This window comes from Drosophila grimshawi, unplaced genomic scaffold (assembly GCF_018153295.1).
Source record: "Drosophila grimshawi isolate 15287-2541.00 unplaced genomic scaffold, ASM1815329v1 contig_311, whole genome shotgun sequence".
NCBI classification, from domain to species: Eukaryota; Metazoa; Arthropoda; class Insecta; order Diptera; family Drosophilidae; genus Drosophila; species Drosophila grimshawi.
Window position 1 is genome coordinate 20226903 of NW_025063098.1, and position 14725 is coordinate 20241627.

A 14725-nucleotide genomic window follows, 5' to 3' on the forward strand; every position below is an offset into this window, starting at 1 on the left:
GTCACACATCATAAATTTATTAAACACTTTCCCAATTAAATTGCGGGGTGTGGAAAATAATTTAAAGACAGTGAATATATAGCTGACAGCTAATTATACAATACTTACAAGGACTTTGCTATACTTCAGATGAAATGGATGTTGGCGTGTGTACGGTGTGCGCCAGATCAATAATGCTATCGTGCGGCAGTTGACGCAAAAGCTTCATCTTCATTGAATAGTGAGGCAAATGGCTTTCGTCCACTTTTTCCGCACACTTATTTATGTAACGCTTACTATACACTATAATGTAATGTTAATGTAAGGTTGTTGGTCGGGCTGAATAGCAATGAGGTACTTATTATCGCTGGTATGTCAGCCATTTAAATGAGAGCGACCAGCAGTCGCACCTTGGCCTTGCTTTTATTGTATTCCACGTGAAAGAAGAATGTGTATTGGCAGCAGGAGACCACAACATCGGCCGCTTAATAAATATCTACTCATAGAATCGGTGTACCACTTATTCTATTAACTCGAATCCTCAATATCCTGTTTATCTGCTTATTTGTCGTTATATTGCCACATAACTGCACGGGGTGGCTTCTCCTTGAGTTGTCTGTCTTGTACGCGTACGGAGCGACCATTATGTGGTCATTTTATGTGTTACACAGTTTATAGAAGAAGTATTATTTGTTACTTTACGAAGTGTTAATGTATGTGTATTATCATTCATCTATTCTCTAGATAAAATAAACTATACGTGCTACGTCTATCACCAGCAGCTGTTTCTATGCGGCAGTGCGCTTTCTATATTCCACCACTATTCGAATGATAGATGCAGAGGTAAATGGTCTTCAAATGATATCAACAACTACATGAATTATGTCACGCTAAATTGTGAATGGCAGCAGCGGCTGACACTGATGAAGAGCACCCAAGCAGCTGTGAAAATTGAATAATCAGCTTAGTTACGCGGCTTGACAGTGAGTGACCCCAAGATATGTACACTCATCCTACCCCTCCAAAGTACTGATGCTGATACTGACGCTGAGGCAAGCATTGCATGTCAGAATTTATCACTTTGTGTATTCCGTGTGTGTGGATCGACAAGTGCATATTTGTAGACAGTCATTGGCTACTTTATTAACTAGACACGATGAGCGAGGGTGCAAATTTGTTTTTAATGCACTGAATGTCGCCCGTTTGCATCTATTGTTAACATTAAATCAATCACGATTTTGGTTTACTTCTTTAATTATAATTCTAATTCGATTTAATTTATTTTATTAAAAAATTATATTCCTGTAACAAGAATATTCAGTTTTTTAATTTGAATCGAACTCATCTTTTTGTTTTAGACTAAACAATTTATAATCCTAGATTAATCTGAAGGTATTGAAAAGGTCTAACAGGTAAAAAATAATTTTTCTCAAACAAACTTTAAAAAGTTTTCAAATTTTAAGATTTAGTGCTACTTAATAATTTCCCACATTAGAAAATTCATTAATATTCGGATAAATTTCAAATGAAAATGGAACACATAAGTAGCGGTTAATACCCCACAAGTTGTATGTTAGTTTTATGGAGCCATCTATCGTCACTATTTGAAGTATTAAACATGTGTTCTAAAAGTATGCAACATTTTTATTAAACGGAAGTTTAATTATTTGAGAATCGTGTAGCATACTTTCTGACGCTCTTTTAAAATACCCCAAAATTCCAACTTTACTTGACAACTATAATAAATTGAATCGAAATTGTTTAACAGTTAATGTGATTTATTTTAAATACGATACAAAACGTGTCCAGGAATACTCCAAAATAACACATATGTTGGACGAATTAACATTTGATATGGAATATGCTCGATTAAATTCTGACTATGTACACCTGATATTGCATATGAAGTAAGGAAAAGTTTGTTGGCTTTGGGTGTGCTAAAAGTACATTTCTTATACTAAGGATTTGTATATATATTGGGATGTGGCTATATGTTTGTGTAAATATGTATGTATAAATGCTGCAACACTTATGTACAAACTATATGCTAAGAAAAATATAGCTACTAACTATTATAAACTACGATAATATTAAAATGAAATTTGCATTAAATATTCTTTTCTGCTCACTCTTTCACAAAATGGCAAAATGTTTACAAAATGTGTGTGTATGTATGTTTGTATGTGTGTGTGTGTGTGGGTGTGGGTGTGTTTAGCTGAGCAATGTGCTGGTGATGCCTATACATAAATATGTCGATCAAGTCCTGAAGCATTACATAGCAACACCATTGTAATGTTCATACATTTCATCCCAGAATCGCTGACGCTCCGACTCAGGATTTGTTCTCATATTTAGTTCACTTGAAATGTCCAAATAGTTGAGACTGTTCATAACATTCGCGGCATCAATTGGGGCCCACTTCGTGCTCAGTATAGGATCGTCAATGTTGGGGGTGGGCGAACTATAACCAAAACACAGTACAGTTTCTATTAACGGATCTGGAGGCTCATGCATTATTACCCGTATTTGGCAAAGTTTGCCCACATTCGCACCATGCGATTCTTGACTTGCACTTCCATGGACCTTGGGTCCAGGCTCAAATTGAAGAATCCAAATTTGAAGAGGTAGCCCATCTCGTCGCCATGGCAAACACCTGGCCGGGGAATGCCCAGCATGCGCTTATATAGACCTAAAGCCCCATCGAAGGAGAAGCGATACATGTAAACGGGAGCATTGCCAAACTTGGCATGATTGCGAGCTGTGCGCCGGATGCCTTGCAGGAACATGAGATCAGTTAGCAGCTGGAGAATGATGGAGTTATTAAATTATGCATGGATACAACCGATTGCGTTTACGTACCGCTATCATTTCATCCACAGACTCGAGCCCAACATGCTTATTACCCAGATAGAAGGAGCGTATCTCGCGCGTAACTCTATCATGGACTTGGGTCACGTTCAGATCTTGTGGAACCAAACGTCCAAAGTCATTCTCAATGATATTCAATAGCTGTGGATTCTTGCGTAATCCTACAAAAATAAATGTACACCTTGCATAATCATTTTCACTTAGTGATTCTGGCTACTCACTTCTTATAAAGAGCATGGCCTCGTGGGTGTTATAACCCGTCATATAGGGTATCTGAGTGTTGAAGTTGTGCTCCTTGTACATATCGCTTGGGTGCTCGGTGAGAAAGGGTTCTTCAAGGAATTGCTCCTCTCGCGAATTCTGATTCCAATAGCCCTCCACCACAGGCACAAATGGCAGGCCAATGTTATTGCGCTGATCCTCCGCGGTTATCGTGGTGGGTGCTGCCTCAACCAGCTTCATGGCTGGCACTCGACGCAAGAAGTCTAAGATTTCCTCAGTATCGTTAGCACCCACATAGCCAAGATTGGCCGCCAGCCGCGCTGCTCTATGTCCCGAACTGGCTGCCATTGACCAGGGATTTAAAGCAGAACCGCTCTGTGAGATGGCTCGATGGAACAGACCCTTGGCCAGTGGCGAGAGCAGCAACAGCTGCACCGAAGATGCCCCAGCAGACTCGCCAAAGACTGTCACCTGCTCAGGGTCACCGCCAAAGGCGGCTATATTATCGCGCACCCATTTAAGGGCCAGCACCTGATCCTTAAGACCTTGATTGCCTGGCGCATCGGGTCCGGCTGTCAGAAAACCCAAGGGGCCAAGTCGATAGTTCATAGTGACTAGCACGATATCCTCGGCAACCAAATAGTCAGGTCCGTAAAGAAATGAGTTACCAGAGCCAAAGGAAAAGCCACCGCCATGCAGCCACACCATCACAGGCAGCTTGGGTTGCAGGCTTAAAATAAAACTAATTAATTATTTGATTACATAAATCATAAGCTCATTTGCTCACTCATCCTCCTTGGGCATGCGAGTGGTGAAAACATTTACATAAAGGCAATCCTCATCGCCCTTGAAGGTGTCCAGTATCATGTTCTTGTGCGGACAACTCTGACCCTCTCTCGAAGCATCTCTCACGCCAGACCACGGCTTCTCCGGTTCTGCTGCGCGGAATCTGCAGGCATACTATATAAATATATCTTTCAGTGGACTCACCTTGTTCAGGACTCACCTTCTGGCTCCAATGGGCGCTGCACCATATCGCATGCCCTTGAAACTATAGTAGCCCCCTCTCTCACCGGATCGGTACTTCTGAAAGCGGCCTCGCACCTTGCCCAAGGTGGTGCTAGCCACAATTTCGCGATCCTTCTACAGATACAAAAGTGTAAGAAATAATCATATTTTGAGCAAGTCAACAATCCAAACTTCATCGTCTTCTACTATCTGAAGTATATACGAAAAAATCAATTTGAGATCGCAACACGAGTGCTTTGGTTAGTTTGCACCTTGCCAAACTCGGCAGCGCGTGAAAATACCAAGTATCTGTGAGATACTTAGCGTGTGTGTTATTCTTGCACAAGTTCTGCATAAAGTTCGAACTAATCTTGAACAGCGCTGGCGTGTACAAGTAGGTCATGGTGCAATTCTTGCACAATTGACCAATGGCCAAAAAGCCAGTTCTTGCAGTAAAATAATAAATAATTGAATTTGTGTGGCGCCGAATGCTGCATGCTGCATGCTGTTCTTTCTTTGTTCTTTGGCAGAGATTTGACCTCATCCAAACTGCAGCTGTGCACGGTCCAAACAAGTAAATCTATCACTGCCTTTAAAATCTTGACGTTCAAGTTGAGAATTGATTGGCTCTAAATGTGTTGAGCATAATTCACACATGCATTGGCGTTTGTGCGTCAAGGTCGTCCAGTTGTCATCTGTGCGGATCATGTTTGGCTTACCCGTAGAGATCGCACCACCTCCTGCACCACTCGCATTGCACGCGAAGGCAGCAAGTGCACCAGCGAATTGGGGTGCGAGGTCAGCGTTTTCCAGGCCATCGTCTCCTGCAATTACAAAGGTCGCTTGTATTTTAAATTGAATTAACAGCAATTTGCAAACAAGCCACCGCGCCTTGTGCAAACGATGCTTTCAAGTTCACTGTTTACTGGTCTGTTGCATTAATGTTGACAATTTTTCTCTGTGTTTTTGTTTTCTGCTCAGGCTGCCCACTTTTAATGATGTTAACGGGCAACCTTGCGGACAAGCAAATTTCGTTTAATTGAAATGCCATTTGCATAATATCAAAAGAAACAAAAAATTAAATAATAAAAAAAACCAACAACTTCGTTAGAGGCGGCAACAGTCCAAAAACAGTTAAGTGGCAACAACAATGGCAACAACAGTCACGTGCAGCCAACGCTTAATAGTTAGGTATAGGTATATACAATATATATACATATGTACATATGTAAGTCTTGATACATATTGTGCGCTGTCTGTCAGCTGTCACATTAGCCGGCGTGTGTCCCCAGCTGAAATGTATCTGTATCTTGAAGTGAATCATGACACAGTTGGACCAAATACAAAAATATTCACATAGTTTCAAGTTCACATTTTACGAGTAAACCATTTTATGCTAATTTCTTTTTTTGTTGTCTTTGTGTGTGTGTATGTAAATACTTGACCCGCTAGGTGCGTGGGTCTCTTTAAGTCTTTGGCATGCATCAGTATCTGTGGTACAACATTATGCAAATGTGGGTGTAGCCGGTCGGTCATAAGACAATTTCGGTTACGCTTTATTTAAATTGATTTGGCTTGGCTTTGGCTTAATTTGATTGTGTGGCCATAATACCTAATGTTTATAATTGTTTTTCGTATTGCCTGCATTGTTGATATTGTGATATGATATGAATTAAAATGCGCACATTTGCCGCTTAAGTTCAAGCGCATCAGAAGTGGGTCAGCATTAAATCTTTAATGCATATTTAAATAGCTTTTATCGACATTTGTGCATACACAACTAAATTGAAAATGACCCAAGAGCACTATGTTTGATAACTGCCTTGTTAGATATATTAAGTTAAGCCAAGAAATAAACTTATGTAAATAACTTGTGAGTTATCACCAAGCCTTTACTGCATTTTAACGCTTTCAACTCTTTTATTTTTAGATACAACAGATAATATAATTGATTAACTCATCGTAAAATGCACACAGGAACTCAATCAAATGATGCCATTTATAAAGCGTAAATATTATGTAATCGCAAAGACAAAAGCAACAACATTTTGGCGCTTTCACGATACGCTCGAAAAATGAAAATAAATACGAAAATAACTGCAGTCCGGCAGATCGCCAATTTCAGCTTGGCGAATTCGCTGCACCATGCAGCAATGTAGAAAGTTGCTGTTACAATGGCAGCAACAATAATAGCAACAATATAACAGATTGCATAAATATTGTACGGTTTTGCAAATTTATTGAAATCAAACCTCAGTTGTGATCGTAGGATGCCCTATTTTCATTTTGCTTAGATCGAACGGTGACCCGGAAGAAGATTTTACGGTGGTTACTGCTGATGGCGACATTGTTGTTGTGGTCGTTGTTGTGGTACCAATCAAAAATAATACTTTGGGAACTAAATCTTGCAAGTCGCCAGCAGCGGAACCGGGCAATTCCCCATCAATGGGCAACACAGCCTCTGCTTCATCGCTGAAGAAATTCTCTTTAGGTTTTGCAATTTTTTCGAATTTCAATTGATTGTTCGGCTCACGGGGCCGCTCCATGAAAATGCCATATAGAATCAGACCAGTTGCCAGTAGAAGGGCCACAGTGGCCAGCACATAGGGCAGATGGGGGCGACAGGCCATTTCGGACAGCACTATCCTTATGCAACAATACAACCCGGTGACAATTGTGGGGCAGAAATCGGTTGCAGTTGCAGCAGCGGCACGCGTCGCAATGCGAAACACTAAACTTTGATTTATTGAAACGAGCTGTCTTTGTGTTCCGTTGCGGCTATTATTGGCACACAATACCGACTGGGGCTATACACTTTAGGACCGAGCTAGTTTTGCGGCATCTGCGTCCGTTATTGTTGCACTCGCGTTCACTGTCGACAGAGTTTTGAGTCGGCACCACAACCAACTGAATGCGAAGTGCGAGTCTTAGTTTTCTCCACCTGCATTTATCGTTTCTAATATATATTTTTGATTTTGTGTAGTGCTCGTAATTTATATATATATGATTTTGTTTATTGCCAAAGTTATATGCAGCACGCAATGGTCGAGTGCAGACGCTGACATTGCTTGTGCCGCCGATGTACTTGTTCACTTGTTGCTGCTTTCGGCTGATAAGCATTTATCTTTCAATGTTATCTGAGAGCGAGCGGAAATGTTGCACTTGTAATTAATATATTCATTTAATCACAATTATAATTTTTGATTTGCCATACTAATTGTTTCTTGGCTTGCTGTAGGTGTTAGTTTCATATTAATTGTTATACCAAGAGCTATATATTTATTTACACACATTTGTACAGACACCAACAGAGTTCAACTGCTGGCTGTAGATGAATCATAATTAATTGATTGTTAGACACACACATACATACATATACAATATAGTAGTAGTTACAAATTCTGCTCACCTGACTCAAATCTTCAATTATGATACATAACACTTGACAGATGGTGGGCAGATTATATTGCCCCATACTAAACTGATATACCTATAATAGGCAGCGAAAATTGAATGAAATACATTGAAAAATGATAAGAATTGTATTATTGAAAATACATTTTACAAGTATCTCGTTTAAGTAGCTCGATCTATCAAATAATTATAATCAGTCATTTTAACTTATTAATTTATGAAACACTATTCAAAAATTGACAAAATTAGCAAAGTTATATTAATATAAAAAACAAAATAATATTTGTGATTGTACTCTACGATGTGGATATAGATATCATGGCATTGGCAATGTAATGTGCATATACAATAGCATTGAAGACCAGATTCCAGATGTGCACTCAAGTGCCATTTACACACACGTTGGCCACAGATTCTTAAAAGCCATGGCCAAATCGAATTGAACAGCTCCGAAAATATTTGTTTGTTGGCTTATGCGCCTCATAAAGCACAGTACATATAAGTATTACAGCGATGGCGTATTAAGAATAGCTTTCAGCGAATCTTTGTTGGCTGCTGTGGCTAATAACTTGTGCACATGTCCATAAAATCCATTAACAACCACCTGTAAATGCGGTCTCCAGTGTTTTTCAGAGGCAGACAGAAAAGGCGATAATTCACAAATGCCGCATAAGACAATAGCTTGACGTTCATTGCGGCTACTTGTGCCTCAAGAGGCAGCCGCGGCGGCTGCTCAAGTGTTGAATTACTTTTGAAACGGCAACAAATTTGCGACACGATGTCAAAGTCACTCGCCGCATACTAGACTCAGTGGCTTTGATTTAAAGCCAGAAAAGCACAGCGTAAGCAAATTTGGGGTCTGGCACGCTTCGCTATTGCTTCTTTGTTTAAATACACACACATTCACATACACACACACTCTCACACACCAGTCACTTAGTGTAGTAGTAGTAGTAGCAGCAGTAGTACAAGTGCTTTTGCATCACACTTACCTTTAACGTATTGGAAATCTTTCCAGCTCTGGCTATAGCCGTGCCAAATGTTGAGGGCGCTATCGCAATGGACGCTGACTCATTGCACAACAGCAGCAGGGCGGCGAGCAGCAGCGGTAGCAGCAGCAGAGGACACGCGTTTCTTGTGCGTATCATGATGAACTAGTCTTGGTCTCGGATAACGACTGAGCAAATGAAAACGAATAATGCATTAGTCGATTGTCTACAGCGATAATGTGTTTGCCAACGCGAAACGCATACAAAAGCCGAACCGAACGCTTCTCAGACTACTTCTTGGTCAGGGACAAGCTGCGAATGTCAACAGCTTACCACCAGCAGTAGCAATAGCACCAACACCAGCTGTGCTGAGCTTAACTGAACTGAACTGAACTGAACTAAGCTGAGCTAAGCAACACCTAGTGATCAACTTGACTCTGTTTTCCAGCGACTAGAGCAGCATTGTCTTACATTTAATTGGCTGATATTATTTTCGTATTTGTTTACTTTTGCCGGTTGCGGTAGGTCGTTTTCGGTTTCGTTTTTGTCGTTGGCACTCGGTGCTATTATTAAATTAATACAGACATTATTCAATTTTGCTTTGATTGTGCGGTTTGTAAAGGTCACTGCGCGTATTTGGCAGCATCGATGAAGCACCGACTAAATATTTGCGTGCTCACTGGGCGTATGATAAATTAGATATGCGCAAGATGTCGTATGCCGCGGATAGTTCAATGACAGCAAAGGTTAATTACCAGACCGAGGAAAAACATATGGAGCTATGGCAAGCCGGAAGTATTACAGAAGGCTATGCCTATGCGATAGCACACAATGATATCGAGCTGTTCAAATTAATCTTTAGCAGCGTGCTAATTTCTTATTAGCATTCAGCTAAAGGGCTTTTTCACTTCCTCAATCATGCTGCGGCATCTCTGAGCAAATCAAGAATAGCGTTGTCATTGTCTGGGTTGTCTAATGACAAAATTTGCCAACTAATATGTGGCTTTGGCAACAAACTTGTTTACGGTTATCGTTCAGGCTTAGACAGCGATGAGGTGCCGTTGAGCAGAAATCAATTTGATACGGCATCAAATACACTTGATAATACTCGTGTAATATTAGCAAAATATGTGTGCGGCTGCCACGCCCACTCCGACGATGACAACAGTGCCTCATCGCACAATGCATAACATATATGGGAGGTGAGCGGAAGGGGTAGGGGGAGGGGTGTAGGGTTAACTAGACAACGCTTAAGCGACTAACCCACTTCCTACTTGAGGCCGGCGCTCAGCGCTCGACGACATTGCCGTTATTGTTGTGGGTCCGCTGTTTGCCAGCTAACAATGCTAAGGAAACACTTGCACTTTCATGGAAAGTTGTTTGGCCAGTTGCACTCCAAAGAGGCAGATAGTGAGAGAGAGAGTGAAAAAGTTTCAGCATATACGATGGCGAGAGAGTTAGAGAGACTTGAGTTAAGTCAGCTGTGCCATATGTGAATGAATGTATTGGTTCATAAGCTAATCATAAATATATGCTTCCATCTGTAGACGTATTTGTAGTCTTCATATTCGTATGGAAATTGGCTTCAACTCAATCATTAAGCAATGTTGCATTTAAATTGGTAGCACAGCAAAATTAACGAGCGAATGGACGAGTTGACGAACAACAGAATGCGCTGATTTAGCAATTGGCATTTGTAAAAGGAGAGAGCAGCAGTTATTGGGCCAAACTCAAATTAGGAGCAATCAAACAAGAAATAAACTACAGAAAGCAGGTGGGAAACAAAGCCCGACCAGCCACAAAAATCAAAAGTTAAGAGAGCGCAGCGAATATCAAAGAGGAGAGCAGGCACCTGGATTGAGACGCACTGGGGACACTGGCTGGAGCTTAAGCGAATGCGAGTGCCCGACGAGAGCTGGCTTCGCATACCTATATGGCTATGCGTTTCATTACATAAGCTGCGATCAAAACAAACAAGGTAAATATTGAAGAAAAAATAAAAAAAATAAATAAGTTAAACATGTTGAAGAGTCGATGGCGTCGCACAACGAGCGAGCGGAGCAGCAGAAAAGTAATCTGTGAAAAGCTGAACTGAGTGAGAGTGAATATTGTGGATATTTATAAAGAGGCAATAAAGGAGAGAAAGAGAGACGGTGAAAGAGGAAGGGGGCGTGTTGGGGAGAAAGACGGAATTAAAGATGAGTCGATGGTCCGATTATAACGTGACTAAAATCAGTTTTTAGGCAGTTAGCGAGGCATTTCATTTATGCATGCGTGCAAATTGAAACTTAACGCCAAATTTCGCTTGACCCCTTACATAAGCCGGCAGACAGATAACGGAACTAATGCGAACACTTTGCCAACTAAGGGGTATTTATGCGCGACAAAGGCAAAGATCAAGACTGAAGACGCAACTGGCGAACTGTTTGTATTGACGTACAATGTTTCATTTGCACAAAGCTAACTAGCCGCGCATCACAGTGGGCCAACGTGCCAGCTGACGGACAAACAAAATAAATTTGACATAGATACACAGTAGGTAAGTAAGTATATGGGCGATGTGACTCAACGGGCGAACAGCGAACATTAATGCGCAACATTTTCCGTATTGTCAATGACAATTGTCAATTTCAGGGCAACGCGAGACCGACTATCGATGATCGATTACGAATTGCCTATCCGATTGATACATACATAGGGTAACTGTTAATAATTCACAAATAATGCACTGCACACTAGACAAGTTCAAGTTTGTCGCCTAAGTCTTTCGTTTCGAATGGCGCGTGGCGCGCTTCTCGTCTTCTTCTTCTTCTGCTTCTGCTATGGCAACAATTTGGTCTCGTCGCGTACCAAAAAAATTTTTCGTGCTTCTCGTTTGACTGTTGCCGTTGAACTGAGTCTGTGCCCGGCCAGCAGTGCGCTTAAGCGTCAAATTGTTTTTTTTTCATACCCATATCGCATCGCTTCGAGTCGCGCACATTTCCAGCTGCCGCTAGAGTCGAGACGCAGACGAAGACGGAGGCGGAGCAAAAGTTGAAGAGTCGAAGATGGACAAACTCCTAGCAGGCAAACGGTTTGTGTTTCGTTTCTTAATTTTTTTGCTTCTGGACACAGAACTCGAGTTACTGCAAAAATAATTTTGAACTCGGCGACAACAAATCACGCATAAATTATGCAAATTTTTTTATTTTTTTGAGATGGTTTGCTGTTTGGTAATTTGTATTTATCATAGCAGGCAGCTATACTAACAGCTTAACATAACGACTCCGTATTCTTGACCAAGATTGGCTTACTCTGTGCCTCTCTGCCAAGTCGTTAATCTATAGACACGTGCAATTAGTTACTACCACTGGAAAAGTGGTTGACACTGAGAAGCGAAAAGCGACTGAAATTTTTGTCACTATTTGAGATCAAGGATAAAACATTAGTTCAGACCATAGACTTCCAGGAAAGGGGCGGAGACCTTTGACATTGCAAATTGAGTCTTGCAACAAATGATGCTAAAATGACAACTATGAATTACATTGTAATGTAATCATAAGAGTATTTTTGTTGGTTGTTTTGAATTAGTGATAAATGGCAAAGGTAATTAAGCTTAAGTTTTCACTAATCATCATTGTGTAATTAATTGAATCTACACGCTGCTCATCATTAACAAACATTTTCAAGTTTGGCAACGCATCAATTTTCATATTCCACATCATGCCCCATGTGACCTTATTGCGTTTTATGTATCTACAGCATCTACACTTGACTAAGTACACAATTCGGACAACAAAACCTTCGTAATTATGTATATACGAATCCAAATTGTGCATTCAGTGCGCAGCTCTCTGGTCTCTATCTATATCTATTATACGGAGTGGAAAGTGTGTCAACATATTGTTCTATACAAATATTTACTCTGGCGTAAATTATGAAAATATGCACATAAAAAATAATGTGCCGCTTCCCGAACAACGACTCCGCATCGCTTGGGCAAACAAGAATTTTGAAAGTGACCCGGTAGTTAAATTGCACAATGTACTCCAATACAGGCCGCATAATCAACTGACGCATGCCTCGCATATAGATTAATAAGTAAGATTTAGCGTGGTGACGTGTCAACTGAAAGGCTCAACCAATTCTGCATCAGTTGTAGTCCCGTTGGAACCGCTTCTCATGGTCAACTGCTATTCATTGTCCTATGTTGATATTAGTGGAGTTCTTATCATCATATACAGGTTCTTTAACAACAAATAATAATAATAATATTGTTTTTGTGGTTTTTAATGTTCATATCATCAATTGGCATTTTAATTATTGTGCTCACTGGTAAATTCAACAACATTTAAGTTTTTTATTTAATATTATCATATTTAATATCAAGGTTAAATTTTCATTTCAAAAAATCATTTGAATTTAGCGCCCAAGTGCTGTCTGTCAATGGCCAATTGCTACGACACGCAGAGTATACTCTTTGCATATCAGCCAGATTCGGACAGCGACAACATTCGTTTTGTGTGCAGACTGCCAACAAAAAATAGATGGCGCCAGCTAATTATTGTGAATGGTTCATGTCAAGGCTAAAATATTTGCAACGACACATAGAGGTACCAGAACCAGTATCGCAACCAACTTCAAGTGTAATAACCACACAGCGTGAAGTTGGCGTCGAAACCAAGTTCAACTTGAATTTGGCGTTACTGCCCGCCAAATTTAAAATCATAAATAATGTTTGTATGTCCAATCCTTGACGTATATTTCATAGTTATGGGCAAGTTATTACTTTAAGGCCAAGTTACTACATAAAATCACATTGGTAAAATTACGTTAAGCCAAATTTTGCATTTTATAGATCTTAATTTTGCCGCCTGTTGAGAAATTCACGCTTTAAACTTTCGTTAATAAAAATTCAAATTCAAAATGCTAAATTTTTGCCAAAAATATGCAAATTAAAGGGCATGAAACATAGGCTCACCTAAGAACCCAAACACTTTCAAACATTTCACACAATATATAAAATATACATGTATTGTATATATTTTATATATTTATATCAAAAGATTCCATTTTTTATGGAGGTTTGTAGCTCGAAGCATTCAATACATACATATATACATGCATACATTGCTCTATAACACGCTTAGTGCTTAAGCTTAGGCACCAACATGCCTAACCTAGAATCGGTGGCTTCAACTTTACTTAAATTAAATTTATTCTTATCACTTATCATAATATAATGATTATATTGGTGATTACTCATAATTGATATATTAGAATACTCCAATACAGGCCGCATAATCAACTGACGCATGCCGCGCATATAGATTAATAAGTAAGATTTAGCGTGGTGACGTGTCAACTGAAAGGCTCAACCGATTCTGCATCAGTTGTAGTCCCGTTGGAACCGCTTCTCATGGTCAACTGCTATTCATTGTCCTATGTTGATATTAGTGGAGTTCTCATCGTCATATACAGGTTCTTTAACAACAAATAATAATAATAATATTGTTTTTGTGCGTTTTAATGTTCATATTATCAATTGACATTTTAATTATTGTGCTCACTGGTAAATTCAACAACGTTAAAGTTTTTTATTTAATATTATCATATTGACTATCAAGGTTAAATTTTCATTTGAAAAAATCATTTGAATTTAGCGCCCAAGTGCTGTCTGTCAATGGCCAATTGCTACGATACGCTGAGTATACTCTTTGCATATCAGCCAGATTCGGACAGCGACAACATTCGTTATGTGTGGAGCAGACTGCCAACAAAAAATAGATGGCGCCAGCTAATTATTGTGAATGGTTCATGTCAAGGCTAAAATATTTGCAACGACACATAGAGGTACCAGAACCAGTATCGCAACCAACTTCAAGTGTAATAACCACACAGCGTGAAGTTGGCGTCGAAACCAAGTTCAACTTGAATTTGGCGTTACTGCCCGCCAAATTTAAAATCATAAATAATGTATGTATGTCCAATCCTTGACGTATATTTCATAGTTATGGGCAAGTTATTACTTTAAGGCCAAGTTACTACATAAAATCACATTGGTAAAATTACGTTAAGCCAAATTTTGCATTTTATAGATCTTAATTTTGCCGCCTGTTGAGAAATTCACGCTTTAAACTTTCGTTAATAAAAATTCAATTTCAAAATGCTACATTTTTGCCAAAAATATGCAAATTAAAGGGCATAAAACATAGGCTCACCTAAGAAGCCAAACACTTTCAAACATTTCACACAATATATAAAAT

General features: G+C 39.6%; 2 protein-coding genes across 3 annotated transcripts; both read right to left on the minus strand.

Annotated features, from left to right (window-relative positions):
* Nucleotides 1–1680: 1680 nt before the first annotated feature.
* On the minus strand, nucleotides 1681–11375 carry LOC6567243 (juvenile hormone esterase). Of its 2 annotated transcripts, XM_032739748.2 has the most exons (10): nucleotides 11175–11375; nucleotides 8484–8668; nucleotides 7487–7567; nucleotides 4797–4901; nucleotides 4076–4212; nucleotides 3857–4018; nucleotides 3069–3799; nucleotides 2839–3008; nucleotides 2500–2780; nucleotides 1681–2440 (listed from the first exon to the last, which is right to left on the minus strand). In XM_032739748.2, the coding sequence occupies exons 2-10, from the start codon at nucleotides 8637–8639 to the stop codon at nucleotides 2251–2253; spliced, it is 2013 nt and encodes a 670-aa protein (XP_032595639.1). In that variant the 5' UTR covers nucleotides 8640–8668; nucleotides 11175–11375; the 3' UTR covers nucleotides 1681–2250. The 2 variants fall into 2 exon arrangements, with proteins under 2 accessions (XP_032595639.1, XP_001993629.1); XM_001993593.3 differs by lacking the exon at nucleotides 7487–7567 and having other exon boundaries at nucleotides 1683–2440; nucleotides 11175–11353.
* Nucleotides 4908–7007, minus strand: LOC116805755. The gene has a single exon (XM_032739753.1). The coding sequence runs from the start codon at nucleotides 6705–6707 to the stop codon at nucleotides 6324–6326; it is 384 nt and encodes a 127-aa protein (XP_032595644.1). The 5' UTR covers nucleotides 6708–7007; the 3' UTR covers nucleotides 4908–6323.
* Nucleotides 11376–14725: the final 3350 nt, after the last annotated feature.

What these genes read in the sequence shown, in the direction of transcription:
- LOC116805755 (XM_032739753.1), bottom strand. Translation starts at nt 6,707, where the DNA reads ATGGCCTGTCGCCCCCATCTGCCCTATGTGCTGGCCACTGTGGCCCTT.
- LOC6567243 (XM_032739748.2), bottom strand. Translation starts at nt 8,639, where the DNA reads ATGATACGCACAAGAAACGCGTGTCCTCTGCTGCTGCTACCGCTGCTG. An exon ending in TAATTGAAGATTTGAGTCAG is followed by an intron (nt 4,902 to 7,486) that starts GTGAGCAGAATT and finishes TTGTAATTGCAG; the next exon opens with GAGACGATGGCCTGGAAAAC. An exon ending in GCAAACTTTGCCAAATACGG is followed by an intron (nt 2,441 to 2,499) that starts GTAATAATGCAT and finishes TTTTGGTTATAG; the next exon opens with TTCGCCCACCCCCAACATTG.